The sequence below is a fragment of the Prionailurus bengalensis genome, chromosome E1, assembly GCF_016509475.1.
Source record: "Prionailurus bengalensis isolate Pbe53 chromosome E1, Fcat_Pben_1.1_paternal_pri, whole genome shotgun sequence".
NCBI lineage: Eukaryota > Metazoa > Chordata > Mammalia > Carnivora > Felidae > Prionailurus > Prionailurus bengalensis.
In genome coordinates, this window is record NC_057347.1 from 2,062,061 (window position 1) to 2,087,158 (window position 25,098).

The following is a 25,098-nucleotide window of genomic DNA, read 5'->3' on the forward strand; positions in this document are numbered from 1 at the left end:
CCTCTGTAAACATCATGGCCACAGCCCAGCTCTGTCCAGAATGCTCTGAACACAAACCAAGAAACTTGCCTCCGTGTTTTCCTTTAGGGAGTGTCTTGCTGTCCAGCAGGACCAGGAGAGTGATCAGGGCTGGGCTAAGTTGGCAGGGACCTACGCCGGTCTGGCTTCCTCGTTCTGGGCCTTTTGGTGACTGTACCATGCCTCCAGCCCCTCCCAGGCCCCTACTTCACTCCTGACCCACCGTCCCTGATTTCAGCTTCCCTCCAAGGCCCCCTCCAGGCCACTGTCCCCTCTCTGGGTTGACACGAAGATAGCTCTGACTACCAGACCCTTCCATACGCTCCCACCCTGTCTCCCTCCTCACCCGGTTCCCAAATAAGCAGGCCACACACCAGGTTTCAAGTATCTGTCTCTTCCGTTCACTCTCTCAAAAGAAAAAAATAAATAAATTGCAGAAGGCGGCAGCATTTCCAGTCTTCCCCTGGCTCCCGACCCCCAACCCCGGCCCCACCCCCCACATTCCCACTCCCTAAACCCATCCCTCCCCTTTCCCCCCCAGAAAAAAAAAAAAAAATCCAGGAAAAAAAAAAAAGCCACAGTTAGACCTTCCACTCATGCAAACCGGCAAAGAAAAAAAGGTGGGGGGCACGTGGAAGGCAGGGGGCCCACAGTAGAGTCCCCCCACTTATCCCCCCAAAAAACCACCTTTGAGAAGAAAAAAAAAATGGGAAAAACTAAATGCGAAACCAAGGGACATGGGGAGTTATGGTGGGGGCAGGGGTGACCCCAGACCTGGCCTCAGGAGAGAGAGGAGGCCTGTGGCCCTGCATCCCTGCAGCGGGGTGCTCCTTGAGGGGGCCCTGACTTCTGGAATGTGTGTGGGAGAAGATGGGGGAGGGCAGGCGGCCCCCGGTGGGTGTGTGTGTGCGTCGGGGGCGGGCAGGGGCTAGGGTCCTACGGAGCACGGGCTCGGGACCAGGAGCCCGGCTCCTCCCCAGACCCCAGGTTCCTGGGGTTCAGGAGCCCAGTTCTGGGGTGCGGGGTTACATGCAGGGGAGTGTCCCCCCTCCAGGGCTGGATCCGGTTAGAAAGGAAATAAATAAGAAGGGACGGGAGGGAGGCCAGGGGGTGCGCAGGGCTTGGGCAATTCAGTCCAGACCAAGGGCCCGGGGGCCGGAGACAGGGCGAGTTCAGGCCACACCAGGGCGGGAGTCAGAGTCTCTCTCGGGCCGGGACCCAGATGTAGGGGCCTGAGAGGTCCTCGATGACACGCTTCACCTTGTGGTAGATCTCCTCAAAGCTGTCGCCCTCCACGATGGCTGGGGGGACGGGGGGGGGAGGGATGGGGAATGAGGCCAGAGCGAGGGAGGGGCCCCTTTCTCTAACTGCCCCCCACCCAGGGAGGCCGCCTTTCTCAACCGTCTGCCGGGCGCGGCACCGGCCTGGGATCTGAGCAAGGGCCACAGCCTCACCTGAGAAGCACTCTGTGAATTCCTGCTCCAGCTTGGTGGCTCTGTCGAAGGCTTTGCGAGCTTGTTCCTCTGTGATCCGCTTATTAATCTCTCTGTGGAGAGCGAGGGAGACGCAGATCTGAGCACGGGTCCCGCCCCACCTCGTACCTCCTCCGTCCCGGCAAGTTCAGTCGCAACCAGTGTTTTCTGATTTGGAGCACGCAGCGAAAGACACAACTCCCCGTGTCGTCTCCGGGACCACCAATGAACCCCCACCCCACCGCGCGACCCACCCCGGCCGGGTGCGGCCACTCCGGGAAACTCTCCAGAGCCTCATCCTTCCGGCCCTTCAGCCCCAGTGAAGGGGCTCAGACTCTAACTCCCGACAGCCCCAGGGGCCCTGCTCGGCCAGCAGGTGCATGCCCCAGGGGCTGCCGGGAGTTGCAGTCTGGCCCAGCCCGAGGCTGGAGAGAAAGGGACAGGCCTGGTCCCCTTGGAGGGCAGCTGGGGCTGCTGTCCAAGGTTCTGAGGGGAGAGTTTGACACAGGCCCAGGGCCACAGATGCGGGGGGCGCTGAGGGGAGGCCCCCCCCCCACCGAGACCATACTCACAGCACATTCTCCAGGGAGCGGGGGCGAATGAAGATGGCGATGGGGTGCAGGTGGGCCGCCTGCAGCCGCCGCACGGCATTGGCCGAGACATCGAGGATGCAGTGCTTCCCCTGGGGGCAGGCAGGGGGGGGCGGAGGGGGACCAGCAGGTGGCAGGAAAGGACGGACAGAGGTGCCAGGACAGGACGCGGTAAGTGGAAAGGTGGGGGATGGGAGATTGGCCAAAAGGAGGTGACATGGATGTCAAAAGACACGTGGCCAGAGAGTCAAGGTGGGAAGGAGGTGAGAACAGACAGAGTTAAAGACAGAGAGAAAGAGGAAGGGGCAGAGGAAGAGCAAGGGAAGAAGCCAGCACAGGAGGAGAGGATTGGAGGTAATGAGGGAGGGGTCAGGCATGGGCAGGAAGGGGACCCAAAAGACGGGGCAGAGCAAGGCCAGAGGGGCAACAGTGAACAGGGTGGAGGGGTTGAGGGCAGGAGCAGGAGAGAGGAAGGGGGAGAAGGGAAGTAGGATGGGGGGGGGGCAGACAGATGGAAGAAACAAGGAGAGACAGGTGGGAGGGAGAAGAGGCAGATGGAGAAAGGAGCCGTGGAGGGAGAGAGGGCAGAGTGGGGGGCAGCAGGGAAAAGGAGGTGGCAGGGGAGTGGGAGAGGGGGGTGGAGACCCCAGGAACAGGCAAGGCCAGAGGGCCACAGGGGAGCCAGACAGAGGGAGGGCACCAAGGTGGGAAGGCCAAGCCACCAAGGGCAAGGCCACAGGAAGAGAGGAGAAGTGGGGCAGGGACGAGGGAAGGGGGGGAGAGGGGACAGATGGCGGAGAAGAGTTTGGGGTCAGGCAGGGAGGGAGGGAGGCAGGGGGAGCAGGCAGTCAGACAGAGTTGCCCGAGAGAAGGAGGCGGAGGAGGGAGTGGAGACCCAGCAGGGAAAGAGACAGAGAGAGAGAGAGAGTTAGAGAGAGCTGGGGGGAGGCCATGGGGTGGGCGGGGGAGGAGGAAGAGGCCGGGTGCCCGCGGGTCCTACCTGCTCGGCCACCTCCCGCACGGACTGGACGCTCGTGCCATATAGGTGGCTGTTGTACTGGCCGGCCTCGATGAACTTGTGCGCCTGAATGTCCTTCTCCATTTTTTCCCGGGAGGACACGAAGTGGTAATCCCGGCCATCTATCTCATATTCCCGCTTGGGCCGCGTCGTATCTGCCAGGAAGTCACCCCGCCCCCCGAAGATCTAACCACCGTCCCTCTAGCTTAAAGCCTGCCTACATCAAACCGCGCAAGGGGGCTGCTGGTGAGACCAAGACTCAGAGGGGCTGGGCCACCTCCCCCCACACCCCTTCCAGGGCCCCCAGGTCTCCAAACGGGGCAGCAGAGCGGATGAGAAGCACCCCTTCTCTGAGAATCCCTGTGTCCTCCTGCACCCCAATGCCGTGGGCCCCACCCCCATCTCCCTTCCCCACCCCAGGGCCCGGGCGCTCACGGGGAACACAGGATCCGAACTTGTCGGGGAACTCGGACAGAAGGTCATCATTGGCTCGGTCCTTGGTGGGCCCAAGGATGATGATGGGGCGAGCATAGTGCACTGAGGACAGAGAGCCAGCTCAGGCCGGGGGCAGAGTGGGGAGCAGCCAGGGCTGGGGGCCGGGGCTGGGGGGCAGAGCCAGGGAGCAGCTGGGGAGCAACTGGGCCAGGGAGCAGCCAGGCGGGGTTGCAGCTGGGGAGCAGCTGGGGAGCAGCCGGGCTGGGGAGCAGCTGGGGAGCAGCTGGGAAGCAGCTGGGGAGCAGCCGGGCTGGGGAGCAGCTGGGGAGCAGCTGGGCCGGGGAGCAGCTGGGCCGGGGAACAGCCGGGCTGGGGAGCAGCTGAGGAGCAGCTGGGGAGCAGCTGGGGGCTGTGGAGCAGCTGGGCTGGGGAGCAGCTGGGGAGCAGCTGGGGGCTGTGGAGCAGCTGGGCTGGGGAGCAGCTGGGGAGCAGCCGGGCTGGGGAGCAACTGGGCCAGGGAGCAGCTGGGCCAGGGAGCAGCTGGGGAGCAGCCAGGCTGTAGAGCAGCTGGGCCGGGGAGCAGCTGGGGAGCAGTCGGGCTGGGAGCAGCTGGGGAGCAGCTGGCCCGGGGAGCAGCCGGGCTGGGGAGCAGCTGTGGAGCAGCCAGGCTGGGGAGCAGCTGGGGAGCAGTCGGGCTGGGAGCAGCTGGGCCGGGGAACAGCCGGGCTGGGGAGCAGCTGGGCCAGGGAGCAGCCAGGCTGTAGAGCAGCTGGGCTGGGGAGCAACTGGACCAGGGAGCAGCTGGGCAAGGGAGCAGCTGGGGAGCAGCTGGGGAGCAGTCAGGCTGGGAGCAGCCGGCCAGGGAGCAGCTGGGGAGCAGCTGGGCCGGGGAGCAGCCGGGCTGGGGAGCAGCTGGGCCGGGGAGCAGCCAGGCTGTAGAGCAGCTGGGCTGGGGAACAACTGGGCCAGGGAGCAGCTGGGCAAGGGAGCAGCTGGGGAGCAGCTGGGGAGCAGTCGGGCTGGGGAGCAGCTGGGGAGCAGCTGGGCCGGGGAGCAGCCGGGCTGGGGAGCAGCTGTGGAGCAGCCAGGCTGGGGAGCAGCTGGGGAGCAGTCGGGCTGGGAGCAGCCGGGCTGGGGAGCAGCTGTGGAGCAGCTGGGCCGGGGAGCAGCCGGGCTGGGGAGCAGCTGGGCCGGGGAGCAGCCGGGCTGGGGAGCAGCTGGGCTGGGAAGCAGCCGGGCTGGGGAGCAGCTGTGGAGCAGCCAGGCTGGGGAGCAGCTGTGGAGCAGCTGGGCCTGGGGACCGGGGTCGGGCCAGGACTCACCTTCCATCTGCGTCACCGTCTCATAGCTCAGAACGGAGTCTTCTCGACCTAGTGGGAGGCAGGGCGTCTGCGAGGGGCTGGGAGACAGGGATCTTGGGGCCCCATGTGGCCTTCCTGAGATGTCAATAGAAGTTCAGGGCTCCCTCACCCCCGCTTCGCAAGCTGACCCTACCTACCCTGTGATCCAGAGCTGGAGCCCCAATCCTACAGAGGAAGAACAGAAGGAGTGGGCCACGTGCTTGGTGGGCTTCACCCCGAGTCCCCCGCTCCTCCACCCGAGCTCGCTCCCCCACCTACCTTGGCCTTTAACCTTGACCACTCCCGTCGTTCGACCCTGTGGGGGACATGGGGGGATGGGAGGGTAGAGGAACGGCCACTGAGGGGCCCTAGAGCCCTCCCCTCCCCCGGGCCGGCTGATAACACCACCTCCCGGCGGCCCCTGGGCCCCAGTACTCCTCAATGACACATCTGCTCCAGAGGCTCACGGGAGGGAGGCTGCCCAGCAGACAGGCCTCCGAGGGGTCAGAGGGCAGGCCCGTGGCCTCTGCTGTCCGCCCGGGGACCCCTGGGACTGGAGCCTCTGTGGCAGGAAGGCTGCAGGCCCCGGGAGCCTCACCGCCGTTTGCTGGGGATGAAGCCGATGTCATCGGCCTCGCTGTCGGGGTGGACCCGCCGTGCCTGCCACCACTCCTCGTCACTGGCGTCGAGCACGTGCAGCACGTCCCCAAAACGGAAGCTCAGGGCCTGGCTCAGGAAGCCACAGTCCTTGGTCTTGTCGTAATCAAACAGGGCCCTGCAGGGCGGGTGGCCGTCGGTCAGACACCGCCTGAGCTCTCTGGCGCCCCGACACCCAGCCAGGCCTTCTGGCAAAGTGTGGCCACTCACAGCCCTCCCGCAGGGGCCACGGACCCCGAGGAGCCCCCCCCCCACCGTGTGGGGAGCAAATGCTCCACTGTAATGCACAATCACAACCACTAAACGCCACTCGGTCTGCACTGTGCCAGAGATCAGACAGGCTCTGGATCCCGTGCAACTTCTAGAGTAAGATCTAGAACGCCGCCCTCCCAAGAACGCAGTCTGCAGGACGCATGCAGGGGACAGTCAGGGAAGTACCCCAGAATGTGCTCGAATTCAGAAGAAGGAACAGGGCCACTCTTTGCTAACCCTGCCTATCCCCATCAGTACCAAATTCCCGTCAGTTACGTCATGACCCCGGGGTCCAGCCAAGGGAGGGCTGGACCGTGGAGGCAGCAAAGACAGAGCACGAGAACGGGACCGAAGGGGACCAAATGGAAGAGGCTCTGGGACCACCCGGAGGCACCTGGGAGCCACAGCAGACCGCCCCCAGGAGCCCACTGAAGCCCAGCGGGGAGGGAAGGGCCGAGCAAAGTCTGAGCGGGTGCCAGTCAGCGAGGGAGGAAACACTGGTTCAGCAAGATAAAGGGCTCAAGGACTCGAGGGAAAGCAATGAGCTCAGCGTGGGACGTGTCGGGTGCGAGATGCCTGTGCGACACCCCAGTGGACGCGTCCAGAAAGCAGATGGCCAGAAACGCAGATCTGGACCTCCAGGAAGAGGTGGGGCCAGAGCGGACGGGAGCCCCGAGGGAGAGAGAGGGTGGGGAGAGAGAGGCAGGGGCCACAGAGCTGATGCCCCGGGAGCAGGAGAGCTGTGACCCCCTCCCCTGCAGGCGGGGGCAACATTCCAAACAGCCGAGAGGCATCCCCCTCCCCACTCTGCCGGGCAGGAACCTCTGAGTCACCCAACTGTGGAGGTCCTAAGGGAAGTGCCAGGCTGACCGGGGGCCAGAGGGCAGTAGGGACACTTGAGGCAGAGGCTATTTTCCAGTTGATATTATTTCGCAGTGCTGACCTGAGCAGCGGGGCCCATGAACGGCGGCTGGGCGTCAGGCCCGGGAAGGGGTGGGGGGGAAGCCAGGCAGGGTTCAGGGCCAAGAGCTGGGGCGGGGGGAGACACAGAACAGAGAGGCGCATCCGACCTGATGTAGAAACCCCTTTTGGGGTTGCTCCGCAGGGAGGCGGTCCCTGAGCCCAGGCTGCTGTTCATGAGCTGTTCCCGAAGGTCGTGGATCTTGGCCTCGAATCGGCTGTACTCTGAGAAAAGGGCGAGAAGGTTCCCGAGCTCTGGCCCCACCGGAGCGCTTCCGCCGCCCTCCCTTGCCCCCACTGGAGCCACCGGCTGAGGAGACCGGGCTCTGAGGACCCTCTCAGCTCACGACGCGGGGAGCGTCGGGCCCGGTACCTTCTGGTTTATACTGAGCGATGATGGTGACCGTCTGGCCCGCGTTCTTCAAGGCGATGGCAGCCTGCTCGTGGCTGGCACTGCGGAGGTCAACACCGTTCACCTAGAGACAGCGGGGAGGGTGAGTCGCCAGGGACGGGGACCAGGCCCCAGCCCCGGAGTAGAGGAGGGGTGTGGGCAGGGCCCGGCCTTCCCTCACCGAGAGGATCTGGTCCCCCTTCCGCAGCTCCCCGCTGAGGTCCGCAGGGCCACCGGCCAGGATGAAGGAGATAAAGATGCCCTCACCGTCCTCGCCACCCACAATGTTGAAGCCCAGGCCCGTGGAGCCCCGGTGGATCACTATGCGCCTCGGTTCCCGGGGAACGTCTTCCTCCCCCAGCAGGTCCTTGGCCACCGGGGAGTAACGCCGAGGGGAGGTGGGGGTCATGGCTGTGGGGTAGTCGGTACCCAGGTAGCTGCTGTGACTAATCTCGTTGTCCAGGTGCTGGGAATAAGCTGAAAGATGCGGGAGAAGGGGTGAGGGCGCTGCGGGCAGGACCCATGGCCGCCCCACCTCCTCCCCAGGGAACCTGGAGAGCCAGACTCAGGTGACGGAGGCATTTCTCCGCCAGATAGTAGGGCGGTGTGAGGGGGGCGTCAGATCCCAGCAGTGTTGGGGGGCAGGGGTGCACAGGCCACATGAAGGGCTGGTTCTCCCGAGGGACGGGGGGGGGGGTCATCGAGTTGAAGGTTATATGTCCTCCGTACGCCAGGGGTGGCCAAGTGGAGGGGAATATTAGCACCAGGCTTTTGGGGGCTTCCTTGTGGGTGCTGGGTTTCCTCAGATCTCTCAGTCTATAAAAGTCCCCCCCTGCCCCCCTCCGGTTTTTCCTGCTCTTGGCTATCCATTGGTCGGAAAAACTAGGTCATTTGTCTGATAGAATTTCCCACTTTCTACGGGAGAAATTCTTTTTCAGTTTTTTAAATTTTTTTTAAGTGCTGTATTTTTATTTATTTTTGAGAGAGAAAGACAGAGAGCCTGCGCAGGGCCGGGGCAGAGAGGGAGAGGGAGACACGGAATCCGAAACGGGCCCCAGGCTCCGAGCCGTCAGCACAGAGCCCGACATGGGGCTGGAACCCACGAACCGTGAGATCATGACCTGAGCCAAAGTCGGACAGACAGTCGGACGCTTAACCGACAGAGCCACCCGGGCGCACCCCCTACTGGGGAAATTCTAAGGGGGAAATCGCCACTTCCATCTTTGGGCTGTTACCTTGTGCTGCTGCCCCGTTCCTCCTATAATTCGATCTAGAGGCTTTGTCAGACACAAGTTCAATTTTGTGTCACAAACACCGCATAGGTGACACTACGTACTTTCCACCAGACCACGACGGGATGCAAGAATGTCTGGTCGCCTTAGGTAAGACTGACTGGCAGGTGCAGCTGTCGTGGGCTAACCCACCCATTTCTATGCTCTCACCTAAGAGCTTTAGTGGCCACTGAGGACCACTGCCTCCTTCTGATAGTTCAGAACCCAGTGATATTTCACTGGGGATTGCAAAATAGAATATTCTACTCTTTTTTTTTTTTTTTTTTTGGAAGAAGAAGCACTTATCGGTGGGAATGATTCGACAAAAAAGAACTTTCTCACAGTCTGTGGGCTCGAGCCCCGCATCGGGCTCTGTGCTGACAGCTCGGACCCTGGGGCCCGCTTCAGATTCTGTGTCTCCCTCTCTCTCTGCCCCTCCCCTGCTCATGCTCTCTCTGTCTCTCTCTCAAAAACAAAAATAAACACTGAAATAAAATTAAAAAATAAATAAAAATAAAAAAATAAAAAAGAACTCTCCCATATCAACCATTTGGTGATTCTGAGGTACAGTTTGTACAGGACCTGACTCTGTCCCCGCATTTGCCGGTTTTCATTACAAATGGGCCCTTGGCATCCTCCAAAGGTGCCCAATTATTCTTAAGCATCATTATGATCTCATGGACCTCCACCTATTTGAGGAGTTTTGATTGAATAACCAGTGGGAGCCCCTCCTTCGTCGATAACACGCCCTAGAGTCCTGGTTAGCTTTACTGTTTTTCTAGCCTGTAAGATGTTACAAACTCGTCTTGTGCATTTCCGGCACAGGATCTGGAACAGGCCCTTTCTCCAAGGAGCCAAGGTTCCTCTTGGGAGGAGAACTACTCTTCATCACGTGAAAGAAAACTCTTGTGTCCTTAGTTTACTAAGTTTTCGTGTGAAAACGGATGTTGAATTTCCTCAACGCCTTTTCCCGCATCGATTTCAAATGACCTTACAATTTCTGTCCGTTGTTTAATATGATGAATCATATTAAGAGGTCTCCCAATACAGAAGTGCTTTTAGTTTCCTGAAGAAAAAAAAAAAACCCTACTTTGTGACAATGTTATTCCCTTCACTGGCTGCTGTATTTGGTCTGCAACTATGTTCCCACAAAGTTTTACCTCTCTATTCAGAAGCAAAATTGGCGTTGAGTTTCCCTCTTTTATGTTATCTTTGGGACCCTTTGAAACGCCCTCATAAAATGAAACGTGAACCTTTTTATCTGTCCTCATGCTCAGAAGGAGCAGAAGAATGATCTATTCCTTGAAGATTTGAGAGAAATTAGCTACAAAACCATCTGGGCCTTGTGCCTTCTCGGGGAGAGACTGTCGACAAGCTTTTCTAGGTCTTGGAGGGTAACTGATTTTTTCACCTACTCTCCAACCGCAGAAGAAGAGACATTGTTTCGATTTTGTGGGGAGCATCTGAAGAGGAACACTCACTGGGATGTCATGGGGGTAACTGGGATGGGTCGTGGGAGGCTTTGAGGTTTGGAGGGTTCTCACAGGTTGTGATGTCTGGGGGAGCATAGCTGTCACTCAGGTAGGCATTGCTGGGCTTGGCCACCTTCAGGTAGACAACGTCATATGTGTTCTTCAGGGCTGCCACGGCGTCCTCATGCATGACGTCCTCCAGCCCCACACTGTTGACCTGGGGCCAAGGAAGGAGAGCTCGGACAGAGCCAGAAACAGCCCCAAGACAGACAACACCGTGGGAGAGGTGCCAAGGAGGACGGGGCCTTCCCGGGGGGCCAGGAGGCGAGACCCAAGTGTGGGCTGGAAGAGTGACAGGGGTCCTCACCGCTAGAATCTTGTCCCCAATCTGCAGCCTCCCGTCCTTGTGGGCGGCACCCCCTTCGATGATCTTTGTCACGTAGATGCTGTTATCTCCGGGGATGTGTTGGTTCCCTACGCCCCCCGCGATGCTGAAGCCAAGACCTGGATGGAGGGGAGGACAGAGGTGGGCGTCCAGGTTGGCTGGGGAGCCGGCGTTGGGGCGGGGGACGGTCGGGATGGGGGTGGAGACACAACGGGTCACTACCTTTAGGCCCCTTGATGAGTTTGATCTCCATAAGCTTCTCAGCCGGAGGCTTCCGCCGCATGACGTAGAGGCGGACGATGGAGCCCGCCTCCTTGAGGGCCTCCACCGCGGCTGAGTGGGTCACCTCCCGCACGTCCACCTCATTCACAAACAAGATGCTATCGTTGACCCTGGAGGCAGCGAGGTTGGCCTGAGCCAGGAGCTTCCTGCTGCCCTAGCCCTCCCTCTCGAGGGAACCGGCACCCTAAGCCCTGTGTCCCCTCCCCACCTGAGGCGGCCGTCCTGGGCCGCGGCCCCGCCAGGAATGATCTTGGTGATGAAGATGGACGGGTCGTCACCAATGTGTGGGTTGTCGGTGCCGCCTGCGATGCTGAAGCCCAGACCTGAGTTGCCCTGGGCAGAAGGAAGGGAGGAGCGTCAGCCCTCCTGGCGGCCCGCTCCGGCTCGGACTCGGGTGGGGGCATGGGCCAAGGGGCCGTGACGGGAGCAGGAAGGGACAAGACTAAGGACTAAGGGACTGGCCACCTAGTACACACAGGCACAGAGAGAAGCGTGACAGGGAGCTGGGGGGACCTCAGGGCGGGGGGCGCGGGAGCCTGCTCACCCTTTCCAACGTGATCTCCTCGTATTCCATTTCCCCCTCCGTCCCGTTCACCTGCAACTCCAGCACGGACCAGAAACACAACACCAGTGAGCCGGACATTCCGACCTGAGCACCGGCCCCTCCCCTGCTGTTGGGGCCCTGGCCCTCCCGCTCTCCCTCCATCCTTCTGCAGTGGCCCCAAAATCTAAACAACTCACATATCCCGGGGCTTCTAGGGTGTCTGTGTTGACAATCACAGGAGGAGAATTGGCCTGTGAGGGGAAAAGGACATGAAAAGCTGCCTGAGCCTTGGCTCAAGAGGAAGCCTGTCATCGAGGGTCCCACCAGCCCAGCTACCCGTTCGGGGTCCCCTCTTGAACCAAGCCTGCTCTTGAACCCCTCGAGGCCCCAGCTCAACCCGTACTGCGCGCACACACACACGCACACGTGCACGGCCCTAACGCTGCCTGGGCCCGGGCCCCCTGAATGTGGAAGGAGGTGTCTGAGAAGCGGGAAGGGAGGGAGAGACAACCAGATGGGGGAGCAGCAGGTGGTAAAGAGTGGGGGGGGCAGGCGAAAGGGGGAGCTTCTCACCGGATGTAACACCACGGGATGCTACTGCCTTATGCGCTACACATACACCCCAGTGCTTACGCGTCCCCCGGGGCCTGCCCCCCATCCCTGTCCCTGTCGGCCCATATGCACCCAGGAGCCTTGAGAACCCTCCCTCAGATCTGCCCCTCACCTTCCCACACACTTGCCCTAAACCCCGGGTCCCGGGAATCCGGGGTTCCCCCAGCTGCAAGCCCCTCCCTCCTCACCCACCCGCCATCCAATCCACCCCTTCCTCTAAGGACTCTGTTGCCTAGCGATGGTATCTAAGCCCAGCCAAGGCCTGGGGAGACCCACCTCCAGAAGGCCCTGTCGCCAGGACAACGGGGGTGGGGGTGGAGTGGGGGGCGGGAGATGGGCGTGGCCTAGGAGCGATCAGACTCCCAAAGGCAGAGGGGATCCGCTAGCCCCGCCTCTCCTAGCCGGGGCCCCGCCCCCCGGCAGCCAGGGGTGAGAAGTCCAGGCTGAAGAGGTTTGTGGGTGCAGCGCGTCCTGAAGGGCCCCGTTCTCCCTCTTGTACGCCCCTCACCCTACGCAGTGCAAAAGACGTCAGGAAGGGGGAGTGGTGAAAGACATCCGGGTCCTATCTTCTCATCTACTCCCCCCACCCCAACCTCCATTCCGGAAAGGGTTAAAGTGGGCGTACCCAGGTCCTGACGTCAGTCGCCTCGACGCGGCAGGGTCTCTAGACTCTGGGGCGGGGCCAGCTTTAGGCCGGTCCTAGGGGCTTCCCCAATTGCCAGGGCAACCGAAACCCCGTCTCCATGGCAATGGGAGAGGAGGCCAAGAGCTTCCTTCCGGGGTCCCCAACCTATCTCCTCCTTAAACAAATATTTATTTGGAGCCTACGAAGCGCGAGGCAGTCATCACGGATTCCCCAAACTCCTCGATCCCCCCCCCCCAAAGGGCCCCTGCTCTCTCCTGCTATTTCTCAACACTACAGGCTTCTTCGCAAGCTCTGCAATAGATTTCAAACCCGCAAATCCATTAACACCGCCAACCTCCGACCCTTCAAATCCCAGCAAATGCTGTTATCCAACCAATAGCCACGGCCAAAATCCCCTCCACAAGGCTGTCCTCCGTCCCCATCCCATCCTTGTCCTAAAACCTCCTTCCCCAGGCCCCATCCCTCCTCCTTGGCCACCTGCCTCTGCTTCCCACCCCTCCCTCTACAGCAGCCCACACCCTGCACCCGCATCCCTGCCCCACCTTCCCTTTCCATCTTCCAACCCAGCCTTGGCCCTCCACCGGCTTTCAGTCCTTATCCAGCATCACCGCTCCCCCCCCCACCCCCAACCCCCACCAGCCCTCCTGCTCATCCTCCACCCTAACTTCTGACACCCCAGAGATATCCACTCTCCCTTATCGAAGCTTCAAACCCTGGACATTCTGTCCAAACCACAGTCCATCCTTCTCAGTCGATCCCCGATCTCGACCTCTGCAAATTGAGATCTTTCCTTGTCCCCCTGGCTCGGGCCTGGTCCCCAGATCCCCCCACCCCCACCCCCCCTGCTGGCTGGCTCAGGGCCACCAGCACTCTCTCCTCTGCTTCCCTGTCTTCCTGCACCCTGATCCCCACACTCGATAACCTGAGCCCGCTACCACCCTGCACGCCTCCCTCTCCCCCATATCCCCTCCCCAGGGAGCTTCCTGGCCCCACCCCACAAAGAGCGACTGACTCGAGTCTGCCTTCCTCCACTCTTTGCAGCTGTCACCGCTTCACAGGAATACTCTGTGCTGTCTCCTCACCTCCAGGGCCAGACTTCTGTTCCTCTCCATCGACTCAACCTTGGCCCTGATTTCACAGCCTCACCCGGTCAGCCCCAGGGCCTCTCCCCCTTTTGGGGTCTCTCCATTTTGCTACCGGCCAGAGAACCCTCCTTCTTTTCCTCCTCTTCCTCACCCCAGAACCTACCGCGGCCCCCTCCCTGCCTCCCCATCTCCAGGTTCAGAAAACAACTCCCTGACTTCGTGGTGAAATGTCTCCAGCCTCGCCCTCCCCAAGGCATCCTGCAAGATTCTGGAAGGCCACCCCTGCCCCCACGGTGTTCCCCTCAATGTCACAGCTTGCCTGGGGCCTCCGGCCCTCCCCATCCTGTGCCCCCAGAAAAGAGGTGTGAAGGGGAAGAAGATACATAGTTGGCCTGGAGGAGGGAAGGTCCCAGAGACAAGGCCTCCCCGGGACTGGAGAAAGGAAGACAGGGCGTGGATAATATAATGGGGGGACGGGAGGGGCTCGAAGAAGAAAAGGGTGGTGGCCGGAAAGGGGAGAAGGGACGACTAGGGGACGGGCCCGCCGAGGAGGAGCACGGAGCCCGCGCGGAGGGCCTGAGCTGGGGATCAGGGAGGGAGCAGGAGAGTGCGTGGGAGGAAGAGAGAGACAGCATCCTGGAGAAGCAGCCAGCCAGCCAGCGGGAGGGAGAGGCGGGGAGGAGGGGAGGGAGCCCAGGAGGGGAGCAGAGGCCGGGGCAGGGGACCGAGGCAGAGAGGCCCCACGACTGGGAGTCTCCGACCAGACACAGGGAAAGGGCTGGAGACTCGGGCGCAGGCAGAACCAGGCCCAGAGGCCGGAAGTGGGGGGAGGAGGCGGAGAAGGGACAGGAGCAAATGCGGGCAGCTGGAGCTCCGCACGGAGCTCAGGACACAGAAAACGGAAACGGAGGTGGGGGTGTGAAGGAATGAAGAGGGCCCGGGGCGGGGGGGCGTCCTGGGGGCGCACACCTCTCAACACACGTGCGCGCAGGCACGCGCACACACGCACTCGCCGGCCTTAAGCTCTACGCCCACCCCACCCCCACTCGTCCGGCCTCGGTTTCTCCTCGGTGGGGACAAGGTGTTTCCGCCCCCCCCCCCCCAAGCGCCCCCTCTCCGGGCCCCAGCCGCCCCGCCCCAGCCTCCTCCCGCCTACGGCTCTCGCCCTACCGGCCCTTGGGGGTGCTTGTGGCTCCGAGGCTCCGAGCGCCGCACTGGGGAGGGGGCCGCCCGAGTCTCCTACCTTGAGGGGGGAGAGGTGGGCGTGGCCCACGACCCCGTGGCCGGCCTCGAGGTGGGACAAGTTCCTCTCCGCCACGTGCACCAGCTCGGGGGCGTTTACCTGGTTGGGGAGGTGGGCCGGGCTGTGCTCCAGAGGGGGCGTGTCTTCATCTTGGTAGCGGTATTTCTGGGGATGGGGACCGAGGCGTCACCGGGGCCGGCCCAGCGCCTCGGGCTCCAGGCCGCCCGCCCGGCCGCCTCCTCTCCCGCCCCCCCCCCCCCACCCCCACGCCAGTGCGGTGCGGAAGGCCCTGGGGCCTGACCAGTTCCTCCCCCTCCCGGTCCTCCAGCCCATTGGCTCCCCTCTCTCCACCCTCCCACAGCCCCTCTCCCGCCCCGGACCGCCACCTCGCGGCTCGGCCCAAATCCCAGCCCCTCCCCCTGCTCCCCCCCACCCCAAATCCTACCTCCCCCCCCTCCCCCCGTCCCCCGAGCCTTCCACCCGGCACACCCCCTCCTCCGGCCGCCGTTTCTCCCGCCTGGCCCAGGCCTTCAGATACTAGTCCCTGTCACTGCGCCAGCCCTCTGACACGCTGAACCCCCATTCTCGACGTCCATCCCCAACTTCTCTGCCTCCCTCATCATCCTCACCCCACTCCCCCGGTCTGTGAGCTCCCTCGTCCATCTTCCAGCTGCCGCGCCCCTGGCGTCTCACCTCACTCCCACCCCACCCTCACTGCCTCAGTCTCCCCACCGCAGCCTCTACCCCAAGAGCTACTGGCTGTCCAGCACTGGCATGCCAGACAGAGGCAGGGACCGCAGTCAGGCCCTTTAACTAGCAGGTAGTTGGCATCAGGCCCCCAGGCGGGACAAAGCTGAACTGGTCCAGCTCCCCGTCCAGCTCCCCCTCCACTGGCCCAGCTGGTTCCCCAAGTAGTCTGCACAGGGGCCCCCACGAGTCTGGCCCCATCCCTACAAACGCCCGTAGCCCAGCCAGTTAATCGGATATACTGGGAGCAGAAGGGGGAGGAACAGACGCAGTAGCGCTCAGGAGGGGGACAGGAATGGGTGTCTTCCAGGCTGGCTGGCCGGGGAAGGAGGCGGGGAGCTGGGTCTCAGAGTCCATTCCTGGTCTCCCTCTGGCCTTTAGGCGTGGAAGACTCAACATGACCCCGAGTCCCTTCCCAACCAACCACCAGCCATCTCACCGGCCTCCTCTGCTAGCTTAACAAGGACATCAGTAAATGAGATTAACTGGGGGCCAGAGAGAGAGGAAAGGGGCAGCTGGAGACAGCACTGAAGGGCAGCGACCCCGCCTGGGTCCACCCACCTCTGCCTCCGCCCTCCTCAGGAGCCAGCCCCCCAGAGAGGCAGAGCCCCCCCCTCCCCCCCACCAAGCCCCAAGCTCGGGGGGGAAAGAGCAGGGTTCCCTGGGGACAAGACCAAGTACACCTAGGTGAAAAGAGAAGCCAGAACTCCCCTCTCAAAAAAAGCATCTGAGAAGCCGAGTACCCCAACATTTGGAGGGCACCGTTTGCACGATCCAACTGGAGGCAGCTTATCCAAGTCAATGCCTGTTAGTAGGATTCTGAAAACTCTGGGGACGGAACCCAAGTTTGGCCGTGGCTAAGGGCGCAGCAAGAGACTAGGAGAAGGAACACGGTGCTGGCAACACGAAGCCTCTCCCACCCAGGCCAGAGATGAAGCACCTCTGAGAAGGAAAATAGGGGCTCATCAAGATACACCCGGGTTTCTGGCCTGCAGACCTGGAGAGAGAATCCTGGCCCCCAGGGTTCAAGACCATGGGCACAAAGTGTAGAGAAGGAGAAGTAAGGAGGGGGGTGGGTATAAGCTACGTAGCCCCCCTCAAAGGCTAGGCCATCCTGGATAACAGAATTCCCCGACCTGGAAGAGGCTGTCCATTCCACACCCTGAAAAGGTGGTCTGCAGCCTGGACAGTGCCCCAGAACTGGGGGCCCGGGGGGACGGGCGGAAACAGCTCCCCTGTCCACTTCCCCAGAGTCCCATCCCCTGCGTGGTCATGAGGCAGGGCCCAGGGGCGCAGCTTCTAGTCTCCCTGAGTCAGGGGAGGGTCTGAGTCCACCGCCTCTCCATCTTCAGCCCACCTCGCAGAGGGGATCCCTGAATCTGGTGAAGAACTGTCAGGGTGCACAGAAAGAAAATGGAATCACAGAAACTCGTCATTTATTCTAGAGAGGAAAACAAAGAGAAGTTTTTATCACAGTGAGACTGCAGACACGTCTCCCTGCCCTACCCCCATGGGGTGGGGGCTGTCTAGGACTGAGGGAAAGACTCCCCTGCATTAGGAGACAATGTGAGAGACCCACACTGGGCACAAGGGAAGGGTACAAAAGTCCCCAGAATGTGGCTGAAGGAGGTTAGGGCCTATGTTTGGTCCCTGGAAAATTTCAGAGTACTGTACATGTAGTAAGGGGTTGGGGAGAAGAAAAAAAAACGTCTGGAGGGGTGTGGGGGGGGGGGAGTAATTCCAAAACTGCAGACTGGCAGGTGGGGGTCGGGGGCAGCACCCCTCAAGCCCAGATTACAGGACAACTAAAGCAGGACAGGAAGGAAAGGAGGATCCCCTGTTTTACCCCGCTGGAACTCTGGGCCCCAACCGCGACAGTTCCGATGGTATTGCAACCAGGTCTGAACCCCCAATACATTAGGGCAGAGGCAAGGAAAAGGCCTGGGGGTCGCTGTTGTTCCTTTCCCCTTGGCCCTCGCGTCACTGGAGCCCCAGTTGCATAGAATGACCTGGAACCGAGGCTTGCACCCCCAAAATAGAGGGGTGTGAGTGAAAGGGGGATGTTGATAAGAGGGGCGACCCACTGCGCCTGTCCGCGAGACACTGCAACCCAGAGACCCCGCGCCAAGCAGAAGTAAGAGCGACAGCACTTGAAGCTTGCACCCTGAGATTTGGGGGGTCCGGGAAGAGGGGAGCGGGGCCGGAGCCCGTACCGCGGCACGTACCACGCAGAGACACATGGAGGCGAATCTGTTCCGAGCCGACATGGAGAAGGGGAGGGGGACTGAGGGGAGGGGACGGGTGGGAGAGCAAGGGTCCCAGGGTCGGGGGAGGGGGAGGGGCAGAGGGGCGGGGGCTGCGGCGGACGCGGCGACTGGAGGCTGCGGCCGGAGGGGGGGGGGGGGAAGGCGCCTGCGCAGTGCGGGAGAGCGTCACGATGGGAGAGAGGGGGTGAGGGGAGACCCTCTTAGCCATCAACTTCCCAGGTTCCAGCTGTTTCTCTGTGGACTTCACCTTCCACAGTATACTCCTATTCGGAACCCCAACAGAAACACTCCTGAAATTTACCGGCTTATAGCTGTAATTTTCATCTAATTTCCTGCCCCTAAATTCACCAGGTCCTTAAAAACTCCCAAAGCTCCATGGACCACTCATCTCTACTGGACTCCTAAGGTGCAGGAAGGAGGAAGCAGTCCACTCTCACCGTAGAGGGACCCCCCCCACACCCCCCAGGATCCAAAATGCCTCCCACAAGCCCCACCCCCTCCCTCCCCAAGGATTATTAATAGGGACCGCATCCCCTCAGATGCCAAGATATCTCCTATTCTAACCAGCAGTCCAGCCCCCTAACTTGATAGCCAGACAATGCTTTTCAGGAGTTTAAGGACCACAGACACGACACCGGCTGTCTCCTCAAATTAAACCACCGTTTAAATCCTCCCTTTTAAAATCATATCCCCCAACCCACCAACGGAGACCTTGACATTAGTGCAAATATTACCCTTTCTATAATGTCAACATCCAAATAAGCAGTCCTCAAATTCCTTTGGGGTCCCCTGTCCAAATCCCTGCATCTAATGAAATACTCATGATTTTCCAATATGCACAGCCCCAGTACCACCAGTGGGGTACCCTGCTGGCTCCATGGGAAGAGCACACAACTCTTGATCTCAGAGTCTTGAGTTCAAGTGATATCCCCTTCAAGTGTGGAGATCACTTAATAAATAAACTTTAAAAAAGAAACACTTAAAAAAAAAAACACAAAAAACAAACACCCGACTCCAATTTCTGGGAGTATTTAATGTATCTTAAAGCTGGCCCTCCAAATTCCATTGTAATCTCTTCAATTTATTCCCAAACCTTTAAATTAATAGATCTTTCCCTATCCCTTTTCTTCACCCCTCAAGTTCACACATCACTCCTCTCTCTGGCTCCCCTTCCTACGTTTTCACATCCCCTCCATGATTCTGAATTCCAACATTGCTACAGGAGTGTTCCCAAATAGATCTACCCCCCACACCCAAGCCTCAAAAAATATTCACCAAAGTAAGATCTGGCCTGCAATTTGCAGTGACCCACAAATCTTCCACAACACCCCAAAACGACTGCCTCAGAGGTTTCCATTTTCTCCCAAACAACTGAACCTGAAAGCCTCTCTTTACAAATATTATCCCATTGAACGCCCACCTTCCCAACTCTTAAAGCCCACTGAGCAGTGGCCTCAAATCGGCTTCTCTGGCTTCTCTATAATGCCCACACAGGGCAGAGAGGACAGACTGCCCTAGAATCTCGCCCATGTCCCTCCCTCCCCGTTATCGGAATCTGTTAGATGCGCCCCCAAGATGACCCCCAATGCCCTAGTTTCGCATCTGGGTAGAATGCTTGGATCCTCAGAGGGAGCCCTTACGGAAGAGCTGAGCTCGAAATTCCTTCTAGAATAGAAAACGCACAGGTCCTACTTCTCCACCAGTGGGCGCTGTGGCCCCTTAAGACCCTCCCCCATCCCCCATTTCCTTTTTCCCTCCATTTTCCGTTTCCCTGTTGCCTGGCAACGCAGCAATCAAGGACTTTGCTGTCGCCTAGCAACCGTCTCCCTGGAACAGAGAGCTGAGGTAGGAGGTTGTGCTCTGATGAAATCTGAACAGGCCTCCATCTTAGGAAAACTGAGACGTCAATCGCCCAGCCTTCGGATTCTCCTTTCCAAAGACCCCCGCACCCCGCAGTTCCTCAGACAACAGGCCCCTCAAAACCCCGTCTCCCTCCGGCGCATGGGACCACGCCACGCCCCTGCCGGGTCAGCCCCGCCCTCATTTCGGTCAGGTTACCCAGCCCTCAGGCCCCGCCCCATTCCGAGGGCTGCCACCGCCTCCCTCGAGAGAGTAAGCCAGACCCCACCCACCTGCCTCCAAGAGACCACGCCCCCGTCCACTTCCCGCCCATTCGCTCCCCCGGCCTCGCCCACACTGGCCCTCCGCCACGCCCCTGTCCGCCAATGAATGAGGCCTTTGGCCACAGTGCCCCGCCCCCGGCATCTCAGCTTTGCCCAATAAGGACCACCCGGAGGGTTTAACCGCTTCGCCTCCGGGGTCCGGCCCGATACCCCCGGTCTTTTCCCACTCTCCCCCCTCCCCCACTTGTTCTGCTCCGCCCTCCGACACCCTCGCCCGGCCCTCAAGTCGGCCACGCAACTTCAGTCGTCGCCGGTTGCCATGGCAACGGCGGCAGCAGCGCGGGGAGAAGGGGGAGGGACGGGGGCGGAGTGGGAGAAAGAGATTCTCGGAGGCAGACACCGGCAGAGACCCCGGCACGGAGTAAGACTAAGTGATAGCTCTAAAGGCGGAGTGAGCACAAAGCACAGGGCCTGGCGCATGGTAGGCATTCAATAAGTGTTCCTTCAATTACTGCGGCAGGAATCTAAATATAGGCAATGAAAGATGGAGGGCTCTCAAACGGAGCTGGGAAGCTCAACCACCGCAAAGCCTGGGCACCCCCTACCCCACCCAGCATGTTGGGAGCGGGGGACGATGGGGGTGGGGCTGGGGGGTGGTGGGAAACAAGCGCCTGGTGCCCCCTGCTGGCTCCTCTCGGCTACCCCTCCGCTGCCCTGGATAGAGATGTACCACAACTCCCAACAGCCCCACGGACAGCAGCCCTCTAACAGGAGGGCTCCTGTGCCTCAAGGCCTTATGGGAGTTGGAGTCCTCGTCATCCCGAGACTGACAAGTTTTCCGGCCAAGGAATGTGGCAAGCTCTGGGTCTCCTCCACGCCTCTGTAAAACCCCAAATGCATGATTGATCCTCTCTGCGCAAGGCTCCTTCCTTCAAGGATGCTCACTCTGGGCTCCATCGAAGAAATAGGAGTCTGGAAGGGAGATGAATAAACTCCCCCTCCCAGAATAGCTGCCAGCGCAGGCAAGCCCCTCACCCTCGCTCGCACATGTGTGTGTGTTCACATGTTGGAAGCAGGGCCCACACATTCCAGCTGGCTTTCTGGGTACACCTGTCACCCGGAGGACCACAGCCAGGGAGCCTAAGGCTGAGGGGCAGGCTGAAGGCAGGAGACAGGAGAAGCTAAGGATCAGACAGACATTAAAGGAGACCAGGCCAGAGAAAGCGAGGCACAAAAATCCACCGAAACCACAGGGAACGGGGGAAGCAGCAGCATGGGAGAAAGCCTGGAGCCCACAGAAGGGGCAGCGGGGGGGTGAGGGGGGGGCGCAGACAAGCAAGTAGCTCTGGAGAGGGGGTGGGGGCTCTGGACCTAAAGATCCTCGGCCTCCAGTCTCTTCCATCCATGCTCACACGTGCACACTGCATGTGTACACACATGTGTGAGTTTGTGGCAGGGAACATGTGTGTCCTCAGCTCCCTCCCCTGAGAAGCTGCAGTTCCCACTAAATATAACCCCCTCCCCAGCCTGTGACTCACCCGGACCCCGCCTCCCCGGCCCCCACTTCCTGTCCCACCCCCCAACCCCCAGCTGCCTGCCACCCGCCCAAGCCTCCCTCCACACACCAGGCACCCAGCTTGCCAGTCCCAGAGTCTCCCAGCCAAGACCTAGGTATATTGCAGCACCCACCAGGAGCTTGCCCCATGCTCCCCATCCAAGGCTTCCAGGCTCGGACCACAGGGACGCCCTCGTCCACTCCTCACGGCTGCCAGGCCTGCCCTGCTCCAACTCCTTTTCACCAGGGGAACCTGAAATCCAGGTGTCCTCCCCCACCTCCATCCCAAGTGTCAGGGGTAAGAGGAACATTCCCCTTAATCTGCTCTTCTCCCTCTTTCCCAACACAGGGAGGATACGGTGTGGGAGGAGGCAGGGATATTGAGCACCTGCCGGGGGCCACCCCCAAATCCTGCACCACCCACCTGGTCCCCCTCCTCAAATCCCCTGTCTCCCCAAAGCTCTCATCCTCCTCAGGGTCTAGCAACCTCTTCTCCCTCCCAGGGGAGTACCCCACATCCTCACCTCACCTGGTCCATTCCCTCAGGTGGCCCTGTGGCAGGCCCTAGCCCTCTGACAGCTCCCAGCTATCCCCGTATTCCATATGATCCAACCCTACATCGACAGTTCCCTCAAATCGAGAGTACCCCCGAATGCATCCACCACAAGATGCTTGTTCCATAGCTTGAAGGCCCACCCCTTCTCCGCCAGCTGACACCCCCAGACCAGTCAGGCACTCACAACCAATAACCTTCTACCCCCATGCCAAGAGCCCCCTGAAATTGCACAAGACACCTACAAGCCAGTCTGTCCCCCAGGAGGGAAGAGGACCCCCCCTCATGTGGTCCGCCTTCCAATGCACAAGAGCAGGACTTCCATGTGAGCCAGGCTTCTCCTTAAATAAGTCTCCCTCAAGCCTCGTTGGCGAACCCCAAAACCCACTAGCCCCCCCCAAACCACAAGACGGCCCAAATTTTCCATTTCTCTACAGGTACAAAGGGATCACCCCAGGGGGCACCTGTGGCCAAACCCAGCATTATCTCAGATGTGAACCCCAAAACTAAATCATGACCCCCAAATACATCTTCTGATGCTGTCACTCCTGGGCCCCCAGCCCCAGGTTAGGCCTGCCTAACCCCTCCCCACAAACTCATACCCTCCCCCCCCCAGCTTATAGCCCCCCCCCCCCATCATGCTTACCTTGGTTGTCACTATACAGAGACAGTCCATGTTGGGGGGGCTGGCCGCGGCGGCGGGTAAGGGGCTCTGACTTCATCGGAGTTTCGTTCCTCCCCTCCGTGGGTTCTCACCCCTCCCCCCTCCGCACCCCACTTTTGCAGGGGGGGCCAGGATGGGGGGAGGGGTGAGAGGGGAAAGAGGGGGTTGGAGAAGGGAAGGGGAGGGAGCGTGGGAGGGAGGGGAAGGGGGCCCTAAAAGGGGGTCCCCAATGGAGGGGAGGGGGCTTGGGGAGCACACCCCGATTCTCAGGAGGGGCGGGGGCACCGGGGGCTGGCAGCCCCGGAGTTCGGGGGCTGGGGCATGAGCTGGGGTGGGGGAGGGGAACTGGATTTCGGGGAGCCCCGGGGTAGGGGGGGGTCTTGCCTAACGGCCAGGGGCTAGGGGCCGTGGCGGGGGAGTGGGGTGGGGGGGGTCGGAGGCGGCAGCGGCCGAGGGAGCCGTGGAGCCGAGGAGGGAAGGGGAGAGAGGAGGAGAGAGGAAGCAGGGGGAGGGAGGGAGGGAGCGAGGAGCGAGAATGGGGGGGTGCCTTGGCAGAGTTAACTGCTTCGGTGCTGGCAGGAACCCGGATAATGGGAAAGGAGATAACAGCAGATGCAGAGAGGCCCTGTGGCCAAGATGGAGGTCTGGCCGGGCACCAGCGCCGACGGCAGAGATGATGAGGAGGGAGCACCCATGCTGGTTTAAATACTGGAGCCAGGCCCTGGCCGGGGGCAGGGTGTGAGGGAGGGGCTGGCAGGAGGGAATCCCTGGGGGGCTATTTCCCCCTCAGGATTCACAGGAGGAAGCCTGAAAAGTAATTTTGTCCTGGACTCTTTGGTGCCTGAAACTGGGGCAAAGGAAAGGGGGGGAGCGGGAGGAGGAAGGGCTGCAGGGTAGGAGAGAGAACATTCTCTGCACCCCTGACTCGGGATTTTGTCCCCAGGGCCCCCAAGTCTTCAACATTGGCTGTCTTCGCTCCAGCCCTGCCCGCTCCCCTGAGGCAGCGGCCCCACCTCACCCCCTTACCTGGCTCTCTGAGATACAAGCCTCATAATAGTCCAGGATGTCTGTCACCAGAACAGAGCTGAGTTACCCTCCCCCACCCCTGCCTCCAGGGCCACCCCTGCCACCATCTCTGGCCTCCTTCTGTCCGGTGAGGGAGGAGCTCCTCCAGCCAGGGCTGCTGGACTTTGATGGGGGACAGTCAGGACGACCGACCCCTGCTTGGACCAAGGGGACCTCCACGCCCCCAGCCAGCCCCCAAGTTTGGGCATTGCCCTCACAGGCCCAGGCCAGCCCTTTCCAAACACTGCCCCTCAGATGATTGGGGCTACTCACCCAGCAAGGCCTGGAAGAGGTCACTGTGCAGCACGGTGAGGAGAGGGGGTGCCCACCGCAGTAGTGGGGGGGCCAGGAGCCAGAGGGCTGACCGGGGAGCTGGAGAACAATGGGGGCGGGGTTGGGACAGGGAAGAGACAGAGGGACCAAGACATTCACCTTCCCCAGCCTGTGCCTTTTCACCCCAGATTCTATGGGAAGGTTCAGGAGAAGGGTCCCCGAATCCCAGTCCCCGCCCCCACCAGCTCAAGCCCCCAGGCCTTTCGTTTTTCACCTCTGGGTCCCTCGGACATCTCTCTCTTCTGTCACTTTAATCTCCCTAATCCGCAGGGTTGGAGCTGAGCTGCCTTCTCCCCACTCAGTTCCAGCTGTTAGCCTAAGGAGGCAGTCTTATCTCCTCCTGGAACTTCGCACCCTGGCCTCTCTCCCCAGAGCCACGGAGCCATGGATGAGAGTTTGCTACACTTTTCGAGGGGAGGAGGGAAGGGGACCCCCCCCCCCAAGGAGGCTCCAGCCACCGCAAAGGAGAGGAAGCTGAGCCCAGATCTTTCCTTGGGGGGGGGGGGGTGTTCCCAGTAAGGATGGCAGAGAGGGGGTATGAGTTACCGAGGACTCCTCGGCCCAGGGCTAGAGAAGTGGGGGCTGGGGGACGTGAGCACCCCTACAGCTCCTCACAGGCTGGGAAGCAACCAGAATGCCAGCCGTCTAGCCTGGGTACATGGTCTCAGGAACAAGGGCAGACAGAGACAGGCGTTCAGGAAGGTCTCAGAGGCCCTCAAGGGGAGGCAGCGAATTGGCAGAGGGGAGGGGAGGGTCCTACGCTGAAAATTCAGGTGTTTCCAAAGTTAGTGACAGCTCCTAGGTCTCAGGAGAAATGTGCTTGGGACACTCGCCCTGCAGCTGGAGCCCCCCACCCCACCATGTCCCTGCCTTTCGTGTGGGTGGAGACGGATTTCACAAGGGACCCCAATGGGTCGTCTTTCCGTGCCTCTGCCTCTGGCATCTATCGTAAGCTTCTTCCTTCCCACCTCTCCCTTCCGACTCCACCTGGGAAGTCCTCCTTTCCGTCTACCCTCCATCCCTCTGGCTGCGGTCGCCTAAGCCTCTCCCTCTTCCTTCCCAGCCGGTCCCATCACCCCTCCCACACTCTAGGTGGGACGGCGGGACCAGGCGTTTGG

At 60.9% G+C, this 25,098-nt stretch overlaps 1 protein-coding gene across 12 annotated transcripts; it reads right to left on the reverse strand.

The window, feature by feature from the left end:
* Window positions 1-1,099: 1,099 nt before the first annotated feature.
* Window positions 1,100-24,278, reverse strand: DLG4 (discs large MAGUK scaffold protein 4). Of its 12 annotated transcripts, none has more exons than XM_043582871.1 (22): window positions 24,195-24,276; window positions 23,921-24,019; window positions 23,609-23,649; window positions 14,674-14,838; window positions 11,285-11,338; window positions 11,088-11,138; window positions 10,752-10,876; window positions 10,484-10,653; window positions 10,244-10,380; window positions 9,949-10,093; window positions 7,315-7,610; window positions 7,116-7,218; window positions 6,853-6,967; window positions 5,472-5,648; window positions 5,153-5,189; window positions 5,032-5,059; window positions 4,856-4,903; window positions 3,534-3,635; window positions 3,081-3,253; window positions 2,063-2,172; window positions 1,473-1,564; window positions 1,100-1,319 (listed from the first exon to the last, which is right to left on the reverse strand). In XM_043582871.1, exons 1-22 carry the CDS (start codon window positions 24,211-24,213, stop codon window positions 1,213-1,215), a joined length of 2,394 nt encoding a protein of 797 aa, XP_043438806.1. In that variant the 5' UTR covers window positions 24,214-24,276; the 3' UTR covers window positions 1,100-1,212. The 12 variants fall into 12 exon arrangements, with proteins under 12 accessions (XP_043438806.1, XP_043438804.1, XP_043438808.1 ...); XM_043582869.1 differs by having other exon boundaries at window positions 11,088-11,147; XM_043582873.1 differs by having other exon boundaries at window positions 14,773-14,838; window positions 24,195-24,274.
* Window positions 24,279-25,098: the final 820 nt, after the last annotated feature.

Excerpts from the sequence above, each read along its gene's own strand:
- DLG4 (XM_043582869.1), bottom strand. Across the intron at positions 10,877-11,087 it reads AGGAGATCACGTTGGAAAGG|GGCAACTCAGGTCTGGGCTT; the intron begins GTGAGCAGGCTC and ends CCTTCTGCCCAG. Across the intron at positions 7,611-9,948 it reads TCCCCCAGACATCACAACCT|CTTATTCCCAGCACCTGGAC; the intron begins GTGAGAACCCTC and ends CGCATCTTTCAG.